General features: G+C 46.6%; 1 protein-coding gene across 1 annotated transcript; it reads left to right on the top strand.

Moving 5' to 3' along the window:
• The first annotated feature begins 490 nt into the window (after nucleotides 1-490).
• Nucleotides 491-22707, top strand: RCC1L (RCC1 like). The gene is made up of 11 exons (XM_061605328.1): nucleotides 491-1157; nucleotides 4115-4244; nucleotides 7270-7398; nucleotides 8826-8892; nucleotides 11424-11475; nucleotides 13934-14018; nucleotides 14936-15117; nucleotides 17385-17469; nucleotides 18188-18361; nucleotides 20360-20445; nucleotides 21683-22707. Exons 1-11 carry the CDS (start codon nucleotides 549-551, stop codon nucleotides 21758-21760), a joined length of 1677 nt encoding a protein of 558 aa, XP_061461312.1. The 5' UTR covers nucleotides 491-548; the 3' UTR covers nucleotides 21761-22707.
• Nucleotides 22708-22874: the final 167 nt, after the last annotated feature.

A 22874-nucleotide genomic window follows, 5' to 3' on the forward strand; every position in this document is an offset into this window, starting at 1 on the left:
GGCAATGCATGATGGTTTTAATGAGAACAATGGTTTGTAATTGTATTAAAAATAAGCCATTGTTACTTTAACAACACAATCCTACACTTGCCTACTAGGGCCGCAGATTTAATGAACATCTGATGCAAATTTAAAGCACATGGAATCCTGGGAACTGTAGTTTACTCTTTTCAGAGCTACAGTTCCCAGGATCCTTAACAAACCACAGTTCGCAGGATACTTGGGGGCGGGGTTTGCGTGCTTTAAATGTACGACGTGCAGCCTTGAGAAGATCGATGGGGCTTCCTTCCTTCCTTCCAGAGAAGCAGACGGTGATCAGGCGCTCAAAAACACCGGGCAGGTGCCTCTAGTGTCATGGCCGCCGCTGGAATGCGTCCTGTCGTCACCAGGTTCCTTGTCTCTCGTGTCCATGGCGGCCCTCGGGCGGAAAGGACGGGCGCCTGCCCAGAGCGATCGAAAGCCGGAAGGAGGTGAAAGGTGAAAGGTGAGCAAGATGGCGCCGCCCATGGTGCAGGTGCTCCCGTGAGCGTTTCTGGCGGCTGAAGAGGATGCCTTCTGCGATGGGGCTTAATGGGGGGCTGTTGCGGGGCAGGGTTTGGGACGCCCGCAGGGCTGCGCTGCAGCTGCCAAAGCCCCAGAGGGGCTCCATGTGGGTGCTGTCGCTGCTGGAGCTCAGTCGGGGAGCAGGGAGCTTTCCCCGGAGGGCGTCTCTGGGGCCGCTCCTGAGACCCCCAAGTGAAGCGCTCAGTCCCCCGTGCGTGGCGTCCCGGGGGGGCAAGAGAGGGCTGTTTCTGCCCCCCCCAGATAATGCATTTCTGGCTCCCCCTAGGGAGCCTTCTCAAAATCCTCAGCGAGGCTTGCTGCGCGACCCCCGTAAGGCCTTTCGAGGCCTCCCCCTGAGGCTTCCTCCAGAGGAGCTCTCGAGGGGCCTGGCAAAAGCAGCGGGGCGGAAGAACGCCAGGGAGTTGCAAGAAGCCGACGACGCGGCCCCCATTTTCCAGTACGTGGGGAGACAAGCCAAGAGGAAGGACCGGGTGTTTGTGTGGGGCTTCTGCTACTCGGGGGCTTTGGGCATCCCCACCTTCGTCGTGCCTGACCCTGGATTCCGAAAGCGGAGGATCCAGCCCACTCCGTATCGCCTGCAGGTGGAGGACAAGGTGAGGGGCGGCAACAAGGAGCCAGCGTGCTTTAAAAAAAAAAGGTTGGGATGCTCGCGAGGCCTCAATGGGCTTTCTCTTGACAAAGCAGGTTTCCCCCTTTCCTGTTATGCCAGCTGCTTTTACAGTGGAGGCAGAGCCAAGGGTGATGAAAGCGCTGGGTGCGGCACTAGACTGGCAGGGTGGCAGCTGGAGGGTTGGCGCAGGACAGCCTTCCTCAGCTGTTGCCGAATCGAATGGCTGCTGCTAGATGACAGTTGATGAAGGGAGGACCTTAGAACATAAGTAGAGCCCTGCTAGATCAGGCCAGTGGCCCATCTAGTCCAGCATCCTGTTCTCACAGTGGCCAACCAGGTGCCTCTTAAAAGAAGCCTGTAAGCAGTTCCCAAGTGCAAGAGCACTCTCGCCTCCTGCACTTTCCAGCAACTGGCATTTAGAAGCATGCAGCCTCTGATTGTGGGGTCAGAGTATAGATGTTGCTTGTGGGGTCAGAGTATAGACGTCACGGCTAGCAGCTGTTGATAGTCTTATCCTCTGTTAAAGCCATTCAAATTGGTGGCTATCACTGCCTCCTGTGGGGGCAAATTTAATTATTAATTAATTAATTAATTAAATATCCCACCCTTCCTCCCAGTAGGAGCCCAGGGCAGCAAACAGAAGCTCTAAAAACACTTTAAAACATCGGAAAAGCAGACTTTAAAATACATTTAAACAAAACATCTTTAAAAACATTTTTTAAAACTTTCAAGACATCTTTTTTTTTTTAAAAAAAGGTTAAAAACATTTTTTAAAAAAGGTTTAAAAACGTCTTAACAAGCAATTCCAACACAGACGCAGACTGGGATAAGGTCTCAACGTAAAAGGCTTGTTGAAAGAGGAAGGTCTTCAATAGGTGCCGAAAAGATAACAGAAATTCCATAGTTTAACTATGTGCTGCATGAGGAAATGCTTTCTTTTGTCTATCCTGAATCTTCCAATGCTCAGCTTCATTGGATGTCCATGAGTTCTCGTGAGAGAGGGAGAAAACTTTTCTTGATCCACTTTCTCCCTGCCGTGCATACAGACACATCTGTCATGCTAACTCTTCCTCACCTTTTCTCTAAACTAAGAGTCCCAAAAGCCGCAACCTTTCGTCACAAGGGAGTCGCTCAATGGAGTGGCTCTGCTTCTCTTCTCTCACTTGCTATGTTAGTAATACGCCCATATGTCTGAATAATGGCTGAAAGCACCTTTGAAGCAATTCCTTGCCTCCTGTGCACCTTATTGTCAGCTTATTTCCTATGAAAATGACATGGACTGCCTTCAAGTCAACTATGACTTATGGTGACCCTATGAATAGGGTTTTCATGGTAAGCGGTATTCAGAGGAGGTTTACCATTGCCCAAGGTCACCCAATGAGTTTCACGGCTGTGTGGGGATTCGAACCCTGGTCTTCCAGGTCGTAGTCATAGGATAGGTAAAACTGACCATGGGGGGGAAAGGAGGGGTGAAGGAAGAAGGAGGGGATAGGAGGGAGAAGGAGGGGAGGGCAGGTTTGATCATTTGCATGCTTTTTTAAAGATTGCAAGAAGTACATTACTTTGGGTGTACTTATAAACCCAGTTGACCCACTTGCACAGGCTTTGTGACGTGGGTCACATCGCACAGGTTGGGAAATGCTGTGTTAGAGAGCCAATGTGGTATACTGTTTAGAGTGTCAGACTAGCACTGAGGAGATCCGGGTTCAAATCCCACCTCGGCTTTGACGTTCTCTGGGTGACCTTGGGCCAGTTGTCACTTCTCAGTTTAACCTACCTCATAAGATTGTTGTGAGGATGAAATGGGGGAGGATTATGTGCACCATCTTGAGCTCCTGGGAGGAAAGACAGGCTGGCTGGCCACTGTGAGAACAGGATGTTGGACTAGAGGAGCCGTTGGCCTGATCCAGCAGGCTGTTCTTATCTTCCTATATAATATTTTTGTAAGTGTCGTGCTACACACTTCTGTGCAGGCACAAGCCTGCGCAGAAGCCTTCACACATAGCCTGACTCTGTGAGGCCCTTAGGGCTCATATAAATTTACCTATATAAATATAAAGACGATGATAAGTGTGATGATATCTGTGTAGTATTCAGAGTTATCACCTGTATATAACTTGCTCTAGCAATTTCCCTCTATCTCTCCTTTCTAGGAATCAGCTCTACCACTTTAACCGTTTACTTTCCAAATATCATTGACTTCACATACATGTCTCTCCCTCACCCCTGGTGATTTTTTTTTTTTTTGGCAGTGTTCTAGGGGAAATGAAGATCAGGAGTGCAGTGAGGAAGGAGAGTGTATTTAATTCCTTCACAATGGTCCTAATGGTTCACATGTCCCCCTCACCCACCCATCCATTTGGGCTTGGGGATAGAGAACAGATTGCCCACTTGGCATTGGAAGCCTGATAGCAGAATTGTTACAGTAGGGCCCCGCTTTTCGGCACCCCGCTTTTCGGCGTTGCACTAATATGGCACCAGCGGGGGCTAGAGCTCTCCGCGCTCCAGCTGATCTCGCCGGAGGAGGGGAAGATCAGTTGTAGCACGCTACAGCTGATTTTCTCCTCCTTGGGGGTGATCAGGCTCCCGAACTCCAGCTGATCTTCTCTTCTGGCGCGATCAGTGGGTTAGGTTCCAGACCCCCACGCTACAGCTGATTCGCTTTTCGGCGGGGGTCTGGAACCTAACCTGCTGTATGAGTAGGGCCCTACTGTACTTGCTTCCACCTACGGAGCTGTCCATGTCTGGCCTAACCCTGTATCTCTCCTCCTTCCAATGCTATCAGTCTGGTCTTGGCCAGGTGCTAGAGATCTGTTTTTAGCTTGTGCCATTTCTTCATTTTTGCTGATCTGGAGATGCCGTTGAGTCCCCCTCACCCCCTTCTCTCTTGTATCTGTATTAAACCAGACCTAAGCATCTAATAATGTCTCCTTTTGAAAGATCTCCTCTGCTGCCTGTGGCTACGGGTTTACACTTCTGTCCTCCCGAACAACTGACATCACCAAAGTCTGGGGGACGGGCCTCAACACAGATTCCCAGATTGGATTTCATCCGAGCAGGAGAGATCGGTGTAAGTAATGTGGAGCCTTTGGGCAGGGTTTGAAGCTTTGCATGCCGTCATGGCCTGTTCCGTTAATACAATTTTTATTTTGGCAGGCGGAACATATTCTGGTTCCACTCCCCTCCCTGAACTTTCTTGCCGCTTCTTTGAAGCCCTGGCTGCAATACCTGGAAAGTTAGAGTCGCCGAAATATTATTGAAACGAATGGCTCCTGAATCAGAATGTTAAGACTTGGAAGGGACCTTAAAGGTGGTCTAGTCCAACCCCGTTTAATGCAGTTCTGCATGTACTATAAGGAAACAGATGGTTAATGCATCTTAACTTTAGTATACCAGGTTTTATTTCTTTAAAGTTTGTTTATATATGTTATATAATTTAGCTTGTTTACTTGTTTATATTATTATTAATTGCATTTCTATACCTCCCCATAGCCGAAGCTCTCTGGATGGTTTACAATAATTAAAAACATTAAAACAAATATACAAATTTAAAAACACATTTTAAAAAGCAATTTAAAAACACATGCTAAAATGCCTGGGTGAAGAGGAAAGTCCTGACCTGGCACCGTAAAGATAATGGTGTCAGGTGCACCTCATCAGGGATATCATTCCATAATTTGTGGGCCACCACTGAGAAGGCCCTCTCCCTTGTTGCCAGCCTCCCAGCTTCCCTCAGAGTAGGCACCTGGAGGAGGGCCTTGGATGTTGAGTGTAGTGTTTGGGTGGGTTTGTGTTGGGAGAGGCGTTCCATCAGGTATTGCGGTCCCAAGCCGTGTAAGGCTTTATAGGTTAAAACCAGCACCTTGAATCGAGCTTGGAAACATAGGCAGTCAATGCAAGCGGGCCAGAATCGGTTTTATATGTTCGGACCGTTTGGTCCCTGTTACCAATCTGGCCGCTGCATTTTGCACAAGCTGCAGTTTCTGAACCGTCTTCAAAGGCAGCCCCACGTAGAGCGCATTGCAGTAATCTTAACTTGGAGGTTACCATGGACAACTGAAGCCAGGTTATCCCTGTCCAGATAGTGGCATAGCTGGGCCACCTTCTGAAGTTAGTAGAAGGCACTCCGTGCCACTGAGGCTATCTGAGAGAGATGGTTCTAGGAGAACCCCCATGCTATGAACCTGTTCCTTCAAGGGGAGTGCAACCCCATCCAGGACAGGTTGGACATCTGCCATCCAGTCAGAAGAACCACCCACTAGCAGCATCTCAGTCTTGTTTGGATTGAGCCTCAGTTCAATCAGATTCAGCCTCAGTATGTGTCATTATCCTGCCTTTAAATATTTGTATCTCTATGGCTGGTCAATGACCGCAAACAATAAAGATGAGATGAATGCAGGATGCAACTACAGCTTCCCTGACAGGAGGCCGACCAGCCTCTGCTTGAATACTTTCTGTGTAGGAGAGCCCCACTGACTCCCAGACAGCCTGTTCCAATGCTGAACAGCTCCTAATGTCTGTCCAAAATCTACTTCCCTGAAATTTCCACTGATTGGTTCTAGGCCTGCCCTCTGGAGCAACAGAGGTCTGGTCTATGTTCATTGGATGCATACTAGCTATGGAGGATGCTCCATTAGGGCAAATGGGGAACTTGCCCACCAAGCTCAGTCCGCCGCCAGAGAGCCCCCTGCCCCCAGCCTGCCTGCCTTCTTACTTACCCCCTGCCCAGCGGATGGCCCAGCTGTCCTCCTTGCTCTTGGGGTTGCTCTTGTAGAACTCAGCAGGAAAAAAGAAGGTGGGGACAAACCGCTGTGGCTGCACCTACGATTGGTCTGCCTGCCTTCTGCCCTTCTTTTCCTAATGGGCATCGTCCACCAAAGCTTATCCCACCATAAATTTCTGATATATATATCTCTTCATTGTTATGGTCAATGACCAGCGTGAGGTAATCAGATAAAATTGTTAAAACACAATACCGTAAAATAGAGTTGACAGAGACATAGTTATAAAAACCCAAAGGCAGGAGTTACAAGGTGGCTAGAGTGAAATCGTGGCAAGTTTTGATCGCTGCTGCACAAAATTTGGCAACACTGAAGGTAATTGAAGTATTTTGATCAGAAAGGAGTAAAAGGCCATAATATGCATCTGATGGCCCTAGGGTTTTCGATGGGAGAGGTTCAGTTAGAGATCTTCGTAGATCGGAGTAGAATGGACAGTGTAAGAGGACGTGGGTCACTGTTTCCACCTCTGATACTTTTTAAAGTTGCATGCAATGCAAGTTGCTGCAATGGAGTCGCCTCTCGTAAGAGGATTTTCCTGTTTGGTCTGCTTTTATTGGATACGTAAATTATAGTCAAGACAAGAGGTCTCCTCCAACAACATATGCAGCTGGTATAAATGTCATAAAGTCCGAATGTAAGACTTTATCTGAGGGATAGAAGAAAAAACTAGACTAATTTAATTCAAATTATAATAGTTTTCATATTTTCCTACTCATCTGGATCTTCCATATAATCAATGGATGGATCTACGCCTTCCTGGGGACGCTATATCAGACTGAGATCTTTCATACCGGCGTTTATGATGTATGTAATACAGTAATGGATTAATGTCACCCTGAGATATAAAGGATTGTGGAACACTAGATGTAGAATTTGTTTGTGCCTTCAGGTATTGGAAGCTGTTTTTGGTACTCACCTTCTTTTCTGTGTAGGTATTTTTGCAAAATTTGTAAGAATTGAAATAACTTTTTTATAAAATAACAATAAGAGGATTAGACAAATTCATAGAGGATAATAAGGTTACCAGTGGCTGTTAACCCTGCCAGCTTGTTCTACCTCCACTGTTGGAGTCAGGGTGCTTCTGAATACGAGTTGCTGGAAACTGCAGGCGGGGGAGAGTGCTGTTGCGGTCAGGTGATGCTTGCTTGTGGGCAATTGGTTGGCCATTGTGGGAACAGGATGCCAGACTAGATGGGCCACGGGTCTGACCCAGCAGGCTCTTCATAATGTCCTCTGGAATATGCAGTCATGCTCGTTGCGGATCTTTCATGCCACCTTGCTGATCCTTTCTTTTATTGCACGGTTTTAAAACAGCGAAAGGCTATGAGTATGTCTTGGAGCCGAGTCCCGTCGCGCTGCCCCTGGACAAGCCACAGCAGACCCGAGTCGTGCAGGTGTCCTGTGGGAGAGCTCACTCCCTAGTGCTGACGGACGCTGAAGGAGGTATGGTGGAATTCCTGTGAAGTCCTTTCTTAAAATTTTATTTTACTTTGATTCAAATTTATTATTAAAGACAAGAAAAAAGGTGAGGAAAGAAAAATAAGGGGGGGGGATTAAAACCACAAGAAAACGACTCCCAGATCACAAACGGTACAATTAGCATCAATACATCCATCTTTGCTTACGCATACAGTGGAACATGTGCCATCCCAATGTCCGAATAGGTGTCCAGGTGAAGTTGGGGTTTGTAAGAGGTATATTAAAATGTAGCATCAAGGGCATCAAGGTTTTTGAACCATTATGGAATAGATGGTGGGATTTAAGGTTCTGTTAAATTCAAGGGCAGAGGCTCCCAAATTGTCTTGTGTGGACCATGAGCGTTATGCAGGTGGTCCACGGTGTGTGTTTACTTGTGGTTGGAGACGGGAGATTGCAGGCCCATCTCATGAAATAGTCACACTGATTTTTAATTCAGCGTCTAGCATGGAAATGGCTGAAAGAGGCTTAAAAGTCATTAAGTGGTCCACCAAGACCACTGACAATTTTCAAGTGGTCTGTGTGGGAAAGATGGGTGGGAACCGCTGTTGTAAGGAAGGGCAGTGCTTATGGTACAGCATTTCCACAACTTTCTTTTTGTAATGCTGGGTTGCTCCTAAACTTGCTCTACGTCCTCTCCCTGCAAAAGCAGACTCAATAAGAGATTCCATAATTTACTGTGCAGAGATCTGTGCCTGCAGTTGTGGATCTTTTTCTTAAAGCTTCCAACAAGTGGTCTTCATATTTTTTGATAATGGCTAATGAAGCATGAAGAGAAATCTCTTGTTATCCTGAGGTTCGGACTCCCCACTTAAACATGGTTTATTTCAGGGATTGGGAACAGCTGGCCTTCCAGGTGTTGGAATTCAACTTTCATCTTCCCTGACGATTGACCATTCTGGCTAGTGCTGATGGGAGTTGGAGTCCAGCAACATCTGGAGAGCCACAGGTTCCCCCATTCCTGCTTGTGCTCTTTTCCCTTTGGCCCTGAGGAGGGAGGAGTCTAGAGGCTTTTGCTTCTGATTAACTGCAATTTGCCGTGTCTCCTGAGCTCAGCTAAACTGTGGTTAATCTTAACTCTAGTTAATAGAAATAAGCAAACCATGGTTTATGAAGCTGGCATGTTTTCACTAGCCGTAGTTAACTTCAACCAGAGTTAATAGTTCAGTTGACTCTGTGGGCAGTCTAAAACGGAAGCGGCAGTCTCGGATCTCTTGTGGCCACACTGAAGAAGGAGCGGGCTGCCCGTGAGCTCAGGATGGAGGGTTGGCTCATTCTCAAAATGCTAAACCATGGTTTCCTGTTGCGTCCAAATTTAGCCAATGTCTATCCTTTTGGCTGTGGAGGGGTGGTACTTGATACCCGCCTGATGCCATCCTGTAACTTTCTTTCAGTCTTCAGCATGGGCAACAACTCCTATGGGCAATGCGGCCGGAAAGTGGTTGAAGGTGAAATTTACAGGTGAGAGGATCTGCCCCGATCCACATGTGTCTGTTCCTCCAAAGGTACTCCTAGGGCAGGTTTGCCAAACTCCGAATGAGTTGTAGAATGGCATAGGAAGCTGCCTATGTAGCATAGTACTTCATGCTCTGACCGGCAGCAGTTCTCCAGGAACTTGGGCGGAGGGCAGAAGTCTTTCCAATGCCTTGTCTCCTGAGGCCCCTTTTAATTGGAGATTGCAAGGGTTGAACCTGGAGGCTTTGCTGCAGGCCAAGCATGATAAGATACCATCTTATCAGGAGGTTTGTTCTGTACAATATAGGAAACGGACCTTTAGTGTGGCGGCACCTACCCTGTGGAATTCCCTCCCTTTGAATATTAGGCAGGTGCCATCTCTGCTATCTTTTCGGCGCCTTTTGAATACTTTCCTCTTTCAACAAGCCTTTTAAGTTGAGACCTATCCCAGTCTGCGTCTGTGTTGGAATTGCTTAATATGTTTTTTAATAATGTTTTTAACCCTTTTTAAAAAGTTTTTAAAATCTTTTTAATGCTGTTTTGTCTTAACGTGTTTGGGGATTTGTTTTTGTGATGTTTTAAAGTGTTTTTGGTGCCTTGTTTGCCGCCCTGGGCTCCTGCTGGGAGGAAGGGCAGGATACAAATTAAATTAAATTATTATTAATAATAATAATAATAATAATAATAAATTTAAAGCAGCTTTATACAACTTTGAACAGCTGTGCCTTCCCCCAAAGAACCCCGGGAACTGTAGCTTGTTAAGGGTTTGGGGAGTTGCTAGGAGATCCCTCTTCCCCCTCACAGAGCTATAGTTCCCAGAGTGGCTTAAGGGTCGACCCTTCTTTCCATGGAACTCTGGGAATGGTAGCTCTGTTGGGGGGGGGCAGGGGGTTCTCCTAAGAACAGCTAGTCAGGTGAGCAGCAGCAGCAACAGAAGGCTGCAGGCAGAGGAAAATCATAAACCGTTCCTTCCCCTTGCATGTTTCTGATGGTAATCTCCCCCTCTCCTGCCCGCTATTAAGTTTTGGAAGAAGCTCTATAGAAGAAGCATGCAGTCAGTCCTTGCGGGAATCGCAGAGGAGTGAAGGTATAACCAGGTGAGGAAGATCCACATGTGGCGTCTGTCCGCAGGTGGCCTGTCCTTGCTGTAACCCCAGGTGTGGGGAACCTTTGGCCCTCCAGATATTGCTGAACTACAACTCCCATCAGCAAGTATGGCCAATGGCCAGGGAGCTGGTTTTAGATGTTTTGTTTTATCTCTTGTGTGTTTGACGTCCTGGGCTCCTTCAGGAAGAAGGGTGGGGCAGAATTAGTAGTAGTAGTAGTAGTAGTAGTAGTAGTAGTAGTAGTAGTAGTAGTAATTCTACACTTGATCTTAGCCAAGAGATTTGGAGATGTGAGTGCCTAAAATGCTCTCTGACATGGTGTAAATGTAAATGGACTGCCTTCAAGTCGATTCTGACTTATGGCGACCCTATGAATAGGGTTTTCATGGTAAGCGGTATTCAGAGGGGGTTTACCATTGCCTTCCTCTGAGGCTGAGAGGCAGTGACTGGCCCAAGGACACCCAGTGAGCTTCATGGCTGTGTGGGGATTTGAACCCTGGTCTCCCAGGTCGTAGTCCAACACCTTAACCACTACACCACACTGGCTCTCGCTCTCTGATATGATATTAAATGTTAAATATAATTTTATTTCCTGTTACAGTAATGTTTACCTGTTTTACAAGTAATCCTCTGTTTATTTATAAGGCATATATTTTATTTATTAATTTTAACTGTGATTATTGACATTATATGAGAGTCTTCTAACGTTTTAAGGTTTTTGTATTCAGTTCTGTCCTGCAATGGTATTTGGACTAAGCAATAATGGGCTCAAGTTACAGGAAGCCAGATTTTGGCTGAACATCAGGAGAAACGTCCTAACTGTTAGAGTGATACGACAGTGGAACCAATTCCATTGTGGGCTCTAGGGAGATGATGGGCTCTCCAACACTGGAGCATTCAAGAGGCCACTGGACAGCTATCTGTCGGGGATGCTTTAAGTTGGATTTCTGCATTGAACAGGGGGTTGGACTAGATGGCCTTAGAGCCTCTTCTAACTCAACTATTTTAGGATTCTATACAGAGAAGACCCACTGAAGTTAATGGACGTGACTTACTTAGATTCATTAATTTCAATGGGTTTACTTTGAGAAGGACTTAGCTGAATACAACCTAAAGTATGCTTCCCCCTTTAGAATTATTTATGGCTTTTTTCCTAATATGCAGATTTAATTGATTGATTGACGGTATGAGGTTTATTCAATCAGCTAAGATTTCTTCCCATGACAGCCCTAATTGCAAATCATGTCTTTTAAATTGAAAACAACCCTGAGTGCACTGCCAGACAGGTGGTAAATTAAATGTGACTTACTTCTAAACATTGTCAAACAGTTTGGCAGCAGTCCTAATTTGCTTTTAAAAAATTCCAGCTGCAGAGTTTTTGGCTGATTTATTTGACTTCCTTTGTTACAATCTGTTTCTGGCAAAATGCAGTGAGAGTCAGCTGATTAACCGACTGCCAGAGTTTGAAGACAGAGTTGTCCAAGTAAGTAACCCTTTTGAATTTGTATATCATTCACTAATAGGCAAAAAAAAACCCCTTGCAGTTTAAGGATGTACCTATAGCCCACAGATATTTCTATCAAACTTTAAAAAGCAGGGAAATTGGGCAGCTCTAGTGAATGCACCAGGGGAGCAGGAGACCTGACCTCCTCTCTGAGATACTGGACTGCCCTACAAATTGGTCAAAATGCAAACACAATTTGGGTTGGTCTTTCACAGTCCAATCCTCTTCCTGTGTAGCTTGGAACAATTTGGTAATGTGCCTCTGAGCATATGGTGAGTGGTGGCAACACCTGCCATCTCCAAAGATAGAGAATTACATCTTTGTATGCTTGTTGGTGTTCTTCTTACTTTGCTTCTTTCCTGTGTTACTAGTACTACTCACTATAGCTGCCCAATTTCCCTGCTTTTTAAAGTTTGATAGCAATATCTGTGGGCTATAGGTACGTTCTTAAACCACAAGGTTTTTTGCCTATTTGTGAATCATGTGTCCATTTGCCACCATTTTATGACTACCTCTGCCTCTACCCCACCGTTTTGTGATAGGTGAGCTTCTGAATAAACATGCATAGGATTATACTACTAATATCTTTACAGGTGGTGTAAATAATTCACTAGCAGCCAAAAAACCTTGCAGTTTAAGAACGTACCTATAGCCAACAGATATTTCTATCAAACTTTAAAAAGCAGGGAAATTGGGCAGCTATAGTGAATGCACCAGGGGAGCAGGAGACCTGACCTCCTCTCTGAGGTATTGTACTGCCCTACAAATTTGTCAAAATGCAAACACAATTTGGGTTGGTCTTTCACAGTCCACTTCCTGTGTAGCTTGGAAGAATTTGGTAGCATGTGCCTCTGAGCATGGGTGGGTGGGCACTGGGCAGAGGGGAAGCCTCTTTCCTTTCCCAAAGGAAAACATTGTGAGCAGTATCGTTTTTCAGCGTTTCCCTCACCTTTTTATTCTACAGCAGGCACATGTAGCCTCCCACCCAAATTTAAACCAAAGCTTTCCCTGGCCACATCCACACCAGGCCTTTATTTCACTTTGGACAGTTATGGCTTCTCCCAAAGAATCCTGGGAAGTGTAGTTAGTGAAGGGTGTTGAGAGTTGCTAGGAGAGGCCCTGTTCCCCTCACAGAGCTTCAATCGGAGTGGCTGACTGTTAAACCACTCTGGCCACTGGAGCTCCGTCAGGGGAAGAGGAGTCTCCTCTCGGCACCCTTCAGCACCGTTTTGTTTTGAAATGAGCTTATGGGAAGCACCAGAATGGTATGGGGGGGGGTATTTTCAATTTAACATTGTGGAATGCAAAAAATCCATGCTGACTATAGTATACAGCTGCTCTTGTGGCTGTATATTAATAATCTGTTGCGTTGCATTGATTTTTGTGTATAGGTTCAAATAGGTAGCTACCTTAGTCCAGGGGTCCATCTGTCTTGCCACACAGTCTGGCAACGGCTGTCCAGGGTTTCGAGAAGAGAGCCCTTCCCATCCCTACCTAGAGGTGCCAAGAATTGACTCTGGGGCCATCTGCAAGCAGAGCTTGGGCTGTACCACACACCCACGGCCCCTTCCCTATAAAATGTATTACTTCAAATGTTCTTGTAGATCCCCTTTGGCTGAAATAACCCCTATGGGACTACCTTCACTTGAACTGTAGGTTGAGTCAAAGGTAGTGGAAGAAAGTTCAGCTCATGTCCTTAAACCCATCTGCAGCGGATTTAAAATGGTCATGAAAGCAACCTGTTAGACCCTTCTGTGTATTTCCATAGATAATCTTGGGTCCAGGTACAACCAAGAAAGGTTTGTTCACTTTTTAACTTAGCACAAGCTTTGCGTGAATCTGTACATTAGAGGTCCAATTATGTCCAGTTTTGTGCGTTCCTGTTGCATGTTGTTAAAAGCACATTATTTTATATTTGGAAATTTATGAAATAAGGATTTCTTATATAAAAATGGAAATCAAGCATAGATTATTTTGACTTTTATCATCTCCTTTTGGGGTAGGATTTGCCTTACTCTTGCTGCTGGAATTCTTAATTTTGGGGTTGTATGCAGAACACCCTCTTTTTTGAATAATTTGAAATAAGCCAGTAAAAACAATTACTGTGGCTTCACAACTGTACAGGTACAGTATTGTATAATCCATTTTAAGAAGTGATGCAAAGGTGACGACTATTTTGGGAGGCCGTAGTTATATATACTTTTAACATGAGGAAGTCCCCCACCCCACCCCAACAGCCCAATGTGAATTGAGTACGCTTAGTGGGTACAGAAAGGTGATCAATTGTTGGGGGGGGAGGACTGGAATTGAGTGTCTGCAACACTGAACAGCAGAGCTCCCCACTGCCGGTTCCACTTGTACCATTTGAATTCTAAATCATTAATTTCTTTGTCTGTCATTCCCCCTTCCAATTTAATTCTTTTTTTTTTACCTATAGGTCGCTTGTGGGCAGGACCACAGTCTCTTTCGGGCTGAGACGGGAGATGTCTACTCCTGTGGGTGGGGAGCTGACGGCCAGACAGGTAGGCTGTTAGAAAGGGGGTCCCGGTGGGTGTATGGTGCTTGAAGCCAATCTGCAGAGTTTGGTTCTCTTTCGAAGGTCCACTTCCTGCCTCTTGAGCAAGCCACGGGGGAGGCGGAAGGACATTGGGCAATGGAAATTAAGGGCGTGGAAACGTCTACAAGGATGTAGTAGCGGCCCTCCAGACAATGTTGGGCTCAAACTCATATCAGCCCAAGCCATTGAGGCCAACCATCAGGGATGATGGGAGTCGTAGGCTGGTAGTTCCTCTCTACTCAGAGGAAGGGCAGGATAGAAATCTAATAAATAACACGTCTGGAAGGCCACAGGCTCCCCATTCCTGAACTATAAGAACTGGGGGACAGGGGGAGAGATCAATTGAAGACATTCTTGGAAATGTGGATGTGCTCAACCAGATGTTCTCAAGCTCTGGGCCAAAGAACGATCGAGAATATCTGTACCTGGCCTGCACCTGATTTATTTCTTCATTATTTGGTTCAAGAACAGAATGAGGCTGTTTTGAACAGGGCCAGACTATCAAACAAGCTAACATGGCTGTTGCTGGGTTCTCTTCCCGGTGTCCTGGGAAAACCATTTCTTAATTACATTTATACCACCACTGCCCGTCCTGCGGCATACTTGGTTCACCTCCGTCTCCTTTTTCTTCCTCATAACCCTGTGGGGTAGGCTAGGCTAAAAGACAGTGACAAGCCCAAGGTCACCCACTGAGCTTCATAGCTCAGGATTTGAACCCTAGTTGAACACTCTAACCACTACACCCTACTGACTCTCTGGAGAGGCGTGCCTGCTTTTGGGGCAGGTGGCCCTCTTTGACTGCCATCCTGACTTAGGTATGGGGCTGCCAAGTTCACTGTGGATATAATATATGAGAAATTCTCTCTCTCTCTGTTAAACAAGGACTCGGCCATTACGACATTGTCAGTACCCCCACAAAACTCGGCGGTGACATTGCCGGTGTGCACATTGTTCAGGTTGCGACCTATGGCGATTGCTGCCTCGCCGTGTCTGAAGATGGCGACCTCTTTGGCTGGGGGAACTCGGAATACCTGCAGCTGGCTTCCATTACCGAGTCGACCCAGGTTAGACCAGTTCAGATGGGATTTGTGCGGCTTCAGCAACTTGCTGGCATGGGGGGTAAGGGGCAGAGGGTGGGTCTTTTCCCCCTGTGACTGTTCCCGGGGTGGGATCCTACTCGAATGTTCAGAACTGGAGGGAATGTGTCAGGGCTCAGCAAGGATTAAGCTTCAGGTCTGGGGTTTGATGGAGCTGACTTTCAGTCCAAGTTAGGAAAGGACGATCCTCTCAATTTTGGTTCCTCTCCATTTCTTCTTTTTTCCACTGTTTAGTTTGTCATATTTCCACATACCTTGCATTTTTTTTAAAAAAAGTTCTTGTGAACATTTGTCAGCATTTGTGTGAATTTCTTGATATATACTTTTTTGTATGCAATTTTGCCTAATATGCATGTTCTTGCAAGCAGTTTCTTGCATTTTTGTATATTTTCACTAATATAAGCACTCTAATGCAGACTTTCCCCTAATATGCACAGTTGTTGTACTCATTGTTTGGTTCAAGAACTGCATCACAAAATTGGGAGGAGTGCAGATTTTGAAGGACAGCTATGTTTTGGTTTGTGTGCTGGCTGTTATATACCCAGTTGATCACTGCGCTCTGCAGATGAGAGCTTCCTGTAGGCACCATCTTATCAGGAGGTCCATTCCACACAACATAGGAAGTGGACCTTTAGTGTCGTGGCACTGACCCTTTGGAATTCCCTCTAAATATTAGACAGGAGCCATTCCTGTTATCTTTTTGGTGCCTACTGAAGACCTTCCTCTTTCAACAAGCCTTTTAAGTAGAGACCTTATCCCAGTCTGCATCTGTGCTGGAATTGCTTTTTAAGACGTTTCTAATTTTTTTAAAAAGATGTTTTTCAATATGTTGTTAAAGGTATTTTGTTTTATATATTTTAAAGTCTGCTTTTTAAAGATGTGTTTGTGGTGTTTTTGTTTGCCACCCTGGGCTCCTTCTAGGAGGAAGGGAGGGATATAAATTTAATCAGTCAATCAATTATTAATAATAACTTCTATTTTTATTGTTATTATTAAGCCATATCTGCACCATATATTTAAAGCAGTATACCACTTTAACAGCCATGGCTTTCCCCAAAGAATCCTGGGAAATGTAAGGGTGCTGAGTGTTGTTAGGAGATCCCTATTCCCCTCCCAGTGCCACAATTGCCAGAGCAGTTTAACAATCAGTCCTTCTTCCCAGAATTGCAACTCTGCGAGGGGAATAGACATCTCCTGACAACTCTCAGCACCTTTAACCAACTACAGTTCCCAGGATTCTTTGGGGGGGGGGTCATGGCTGTTTAAAGTAGTATCGCACCGCTTTCGATGTATGGGTGCAGAGGGGGCCCTTGGTAGGTTTGCATTAAAATGTGAATCGAACCAGAATCCCTGGTCCAAGAAGGCTATAAGCAGGGGCCTGGTCCAACCCACTCAGCGGGCAACTTTCAGAACAGCAAAAAGAGTCAATGGGACCAGAGGAATCTTCATCATCATCATCTGGCAGGGACTGAGTTCCATGACAGGAGCTTAGGCAGTGTATTAAAACCAGGGAGGAGTTGCTCAGACTGAGGATCAGGCTGTGAAGCTTTACAGGGCTTGGGCAGCCAGGATTGGCCCTTGAGGTCAGCTGACAGAATGGCCAGGCAGCCTAGACGCCACCCTGCGGTGCAGAGGGCACAGACTGCCCTTCCCCACCCCCGGAGCCTTACTGAGGGATTAGGCTGGCGTGCTGGCTGATGTAGTTGCTGATGGGGGGGGGAGTGTTCTTGTAAGTGTCCCTTAAGTATTGTCCAGACATTGAACAGCTAGCTCAGCCTTTCCCAATGTGGTGTTCTGGACGACATCTCCCATCAGCCCCAGCCAGCATGGTCACAACCATGCCATGCATTTAAAGCACATTGCTTCCGCCAACGAATTCTGGGAACTGTCGTTTCTTAAGGGTGCTGTAGCTCTGTGAAGTGTAAACTAGTGTTCCCAGGTTCTTCGGGGCAAGCAAGGTCCTGTCCGCGTATGGTGTGGATGCAACCTTAAAACCAAACTGTGAAAGGTCTTTGAAAGCCAGTGTGGTATAGTGGCTCAGCTTTTGGGACTAGGATCAGCAAAGGACAGGTTTCGAATCTACACTCAGGCGTGAAACTCCACTGGGTGACTTTAGCTCAGTCACACTCTCTCAGCCTGTCCTAACTCACAGGGTAGGATACAAATGCAATAATAGTAAAAAAAATAAAGCTAAGCCGTACGTGGTCAGTGTCCCAAAACTCCATCGTGCCTAGGTAAATGTGCCGAGACACCTTCCCTTCAAGGTCGGGAGAGTGAAGGAAGCTGCCTGTGGAGGGACAGTCAACGCTCTCTTAAATGGCAAGTCTGCTTTTTTCCTTCTTAAATGTTTTAAAATTTTGTAAGCCCATTTTGTGAAAGATTCCCTCAAATGAACAAATCTCTGAAGGGTCAGAGATCCCCATTGGGACACTGGTGGGGCGGAAGGCAGGGAGCCCAACAGTAGGCGGGACCAGAGCCAATGACAGGCATAGCGAGAGCCAATGACAGGCAGAGCCAACTCTTTGCAGTCCTACTGCCATCCTCCTCTCCTATGAAATCCGCCAAGGCAACATTGAGACGAAGGAGGAGGAACCTGACTGGTAGCGCCACCCCCTGTAAACAAGAAGGTGGGCTGGCTTGAGGGCAGGTTGAGCTTGGTAGGGCGGTGCCTTTTTTGCCCCAGTAGACCAGCTTCCATTAGAAATCGCTACCTGGGGATCCCCCTTTTGTGCAGGGAAGCATTTGGTATTGCAAGTCCATGTCATTCCAATGCAGATGTTACTGCCCCAGAGGCAAGTGGACACGATTCATTCCTGCCAAGTTAGGGGCCGCTTGGGGTAGGCCTGTCAGCCACAGGTTTCTAATGCCCCTTAGATGGCTTTTTGGGAGGGGGTAGAGGGAGGAGCAGTTCAATTGGAGGAAGAACGATGAGTAGCTTGACTGTTGGTTAAAATGTCCTGGTTAATGAGTCCGTTGGACCTCAAGTTGCAAAGGACGGAACGCCTTCTCACCTAACGCCTTTGGAAACCCAACCCAGAGGAAGGTGCCGTCTTCGTGTGGGGCTACGGAATCCTTGGGAAAGGACCGAAGGTGATGGAAGCGGAGACCCCTGAAATGATCCCCCCCACCCTTTTCGGCTTGTCGGACTTCAACCCGGACGTCCGCGTGGCTCGGATCCGTTGTGGGCTCAGCCAGTTTGCTGCTGTCACCAGTAAGTGCCTTCCCCAGCAATTCTCTGCGTATCTACTCCAAAGTAAGTCCTGTTGAGTTCCATGAGGGTTACTTCAAGTTGCAGGATTGCAGCTACTGTTAGTGCTACTCAGAGTAGGCCCACTGAAATTGAAAGGCACGACTAACTTCAATCCATTAATTTCAGTGGGCCTACTCTGAGTAGCACTGACATTGGATGCAACCCTTAGGCTGGGGAATTTGTTTGTCTCTGCCTTCTTCCAAGTCTGAAGAGTTGTCTTTCTCCACACATTTTTCCTGTTAATTTTCTTTTCCCCCGCAGTTATCTAACGCTTATCCCAGAGTAGCTTTTGTAGTAACTAGTTTTGCTTCAGTTCTTTCTAGCCCTTCTTTTTGCACCGGCCCAAATAAAAGCAGTTCACTCAAGACTGGATCCCTTTCATTATGTCAGGCTTAAAAATTGGGCATCTGTGAGTCCCCTCCATACACTCCATTGTCTGAGTCGCAGTGACGTCCTAGAATGTTCATTGACATTCTGACTGCTGAATGTGTCAGTGATAGAATAAGAAATAGCACGCTCCCTAAGAGGAAAGGGGGGAAAAACATTTCGCAAAAGGAAACCCTCAGTGTGGGATGTTACTATTTCATGTTCTTTATTTTCCGATTTTGAAAATTTTTTTTTACAAAAGCTTATCAGAAGGACACAGAGAAAGAAGACTCATGAGGTGGTGAAAGGAAGAAGGGGCTAAAGGGAGAATGTCTGTGTTGTGTCCTAAGAAGCCTGATGGGACAAAGAGAGAGTGTGGCTTCATATACACAATACATGCTAAGTGCATGACTTCTCCCAAAAAATCCTGGGAACTGTACTTTAAGGTTCCTAAGAGTGGTTGCTCTGCGAGGGGCAAACTACAGTTCCCAGGATTCTTGGGGGGGGGGATGCCACATGCTTTAAGTATGATGTGTATGCAGTCTGGGAATGTGATACAGTGAGGCACTTCTGTGGTAGAGGCGCACATTCATGGCCGTGTTCTGATGCCCTTCGCAAATGTGGCCCATTAAAATTGAAAGCAAAACAGGGACTTCCAGAAGGCCTCTGGCTCAAGATCTGGCTTTGTGGATAAATTTGTGTCCGTCGACTCCGGTGTGGGAATTGCAGAAATGCTTTGTGCCAAATTCACCCTGTAGGGGGCAGCAACATCACAAACTGCGGTAGCTGGTAAGAGATGGCTATTTCCCCCGTTCCTTAAAACCTTCATCCACTGCCGGGGGGGGGGGGAGATCCACACTGTTTTTGGAGTGTATTTTCTACCCCAATGAGATTTCCAACGTCTGGTGGGCCGATATCTTGACCCCCAGATAACGTTTGTGTCTGTGGTGTCAGGTGAAGTGTATTCGGCAATACCCAGAGTCAGAAAAAACTTGTTCAGAGGAAGTAGAATGTTTCCATGCCTTTGACTCCAGTGCTCTTTGTTGCCCTGTCCCTGGCCATTTTTTTATGCAAAAACGATGGGGTATTTTTATTAGCCTAATCTACTAACACTGGAGTAGCAAATGCACTCCAATGCATTTCTGGGGCAGTGCATACCTCAAGCGTTGTTCTGCTTTTTTTTTTCCCCAGAAAGAAAATGGTAAGCGGTAATACTGAAATTTGGGACAAAAGTCCTAGGAAGACTACCCTGTTGGTCTACTTATCTGTGAACCGCACAATGAAAACTGCACCGGGGTGGGCTTTCGCACCACAAAATCAGATGGACATTTCCCAAACTAAGATTTGTTTTATGAAAAGCCTCCCCCTCTTTTTCTATGGGTAATTAAGATTTTACCTAGTTTTTTGGTGGGCGAGGATGCTGCATCCTTTCATTTTTAAATTAATGAAAAGGAGGGGGAGGAAAACCTGTAGTAGTTAATTAAGGAAGTGAATCGAAAATGAATCTTGACACGCACATGCACCTACTCAAGCAGATGTCACCCACAAAGACTGTCTTTTGAATGACCAGTTTGATATTTTGTTTGCTTACAGACCAAGGCGAACTGTTTGTATGGGGCAAGAACGTGAGAGGTTGCTTGGGGATCGGCAGGATGGAAGACCAGTACTTCCCATGGAAGGTAGGGAAGCTATTTTTAAAAGGGATTGTTCTGTAAGCGGTAGAAGAACTGGACAGCACCACCACCAAGCTGTGGTCCCACCTGTGGCCGAAATGCCAAATCAACAATTTCGCTGTTTTTTCAAATGGCACACTAAACTGTGGTTTGGCGAGATGCAAACAAGCCTAGCTGTCTCCTGCGCATCTGGAAAGAGGACATGATTAACCAGCTTGCTGTGTCCTCCGAACCCAGCCAACGGTGGTTCATCGAAACTAGTTTGTAAACCGTGGCTTGTTGTACATCTCGGCAACCCCTTTGGGGCCATTGGGACAGATTCCTTTATACGACGTGGTTAATTTTGCTACCACTGGATATGGTGACAGCCACCAGTTTTAAAAGGGGATTAGACACATGCATGCATGATAATTCTATTGTTCACTGTTAGTTATGATGTCTACAGGCCTCCAGGTTCACAGGCAGGGTCCCTCTAAATTACTAAATTACTAGTTGCTGAAAAACAGCAGGAGAGTGCTGTTGTCATCACGTCCTGCTTGTGGGCTTCCAGTTGGCCAAACAGGGATATGGGAGTAGACAGGCCTCTGGTCTGATGGGCTGTTTGTCTGTTTCTTTAGAAACAAACCAACCGCAAGCTGTGTCATCTTCTTGGGGCTGGGGTCACAGCACCAGTTCAGCCATTTCAGAGAGAGTGCAAGGCAGCCTTCTCAGAGTGGTTTCAACAAATCAGCCCCTCTTCCCAGGGAACTCTGGCAATTGTAGCTCTGGGAGGGGAATAGGACTCTCAGTGCAAACTACAGTTCCCAGGACTCTTTGAGTGGGGGGAAGACATCACTGTTTAAAGTGGCATGAAGCAAGATCCAATGTGTGCTTCCCTCATTGCCCCACTTGCACTGGGCCTGGCTACTTTGCTTCCCCACAGACTTCTGCCTGTCTTTTTAGAAACATGTCCACACGGTGCTTTCCCCCTCCTTCCTGATTGGACGCTTGAGTGTCATAGTCCAACTCAAAGAGCCAAGAGAGAAAAATTGGGGCTTGTGGAGGCCAGGTTAGCGCAGGCTTCCCTTCCTTGTTCTGTTGACTTTCTGGATTTTGTTACATTTTTGGAACTGGGGAGGAGAGGCAGCGAGAGGCTATGCCTGGGAAGAAATACCTTTTGTGAACTCCTTGTCCTCTCACCACCCAGAAAAGAGAAACGTGTTTATTGTAGCTGATGTTCTTGCTCTCCCCCCACCTTGTCTAGGTGACTGTGCCCGGCGAAGTGGTGGATGTCGCCTGTGGGGTCGACCACATGGTCACTCTGGTTAAATCTCTTGTGTAGCAATGGCGCGATACACCAGCACCCGCCCACACAGGACAAAACTACAACAGTATCAACCTTTTCCCCCGCCCCCTCCCAACGGGTGCTCCTAGTGGTTCTTTGGGGCTGATGCCAGAGTGACTCATGAGCCAGTGAATGACAAGCAAGACCATGCACAAAAACGTCAGAGCAGCCCACTCCGTGCGAGAGCTAGCTTTGTTTTGTTGAAATTCGGATGTGCCTGTTGAGGACTCGGCAGCCCGGGGCTCAAGACCGTGCTGCTGGCGCCTGCTGAGAAGGACTGGGTTTATTTTTAGTGGGTCGTGTGGAACATTTTACAGCGTTCCAGAGATGCTCTGCTGAGATGATGGAATGTTCTGGGTTTTTTTGTTTTGTTCCTTAATTTCCAACACCCGGGTCGTTATTGCTGTAAAAGCAGGGGCAAGGAATCTGTGGCCCTCCAGAGGTGGTTGAACTCCATCAAGTCTTGGCCCGTGTGGCCAACAGGCACGGATAATGGGAGTTGGTGTCCAATCCCAGCCGGAGGACTGCAGGTTCCCCAGCCCCGTTCTAAAAGGATCACAGACTCTTCCCGAAAGTCTTGTTCCTGAAATTTCTTTACGGAATCATCACCACCACCCCTTTGGCTTCTTCCCCCCACCTTAGCCCCCACTGCGTGCTGCACCCAAGTGAGTGCCGCTGGTAGATACCACGCCATCGTTCATCGCAAAGCAAGCAGAGAGCTCTCCAAATCTCATCAATCTGACAGGCATCACACATGCTGTGTTTGAACTCCTGCTAGGATGACAAGCTAGTGTGCCGGCATCTGTTTTCAAGCTGCTGGTAACTCATCGTATCTGTGTTCTCTGCACGCATCCGCTTACCTTTACACAAGGTAAGAATGGTTGTAAAACAAATCAATGTAAGGCTAAATTTTGCATTAAAAGGCTGGCAATTCCAGATTACAACCCATGCCCCTTTCTGTCTTGCTTCTGAAGAAGCAGTTTCAGGAACGAAATGACTGCTAAGCCCCTGGACACAGAGAGCTGCTGTGACCTAGTGCCCAAGAAACGGAAGTTCCTTGTTCGACTCTCATCTCTGCTACAACGCTCCCTGCCCCCTAGGTAGCCTTAGA

The sequence above is a fragment of the Rhineura floridana genome, chromosome 21, assembly GCF_030035675.1.
Source record: "Rhineura floridana isolate rRhiFlo1 chromosome 21, rRhiFlo1.hap2, whole genome shotgun sequence".
NCBI classification, from domain to species: domain Eukaryota; kingdom Metazoa; phylum Chordata; class Lepidosauria; order Squamata; family Rhineuridae; genus Rhineura; species Rhineura floridana.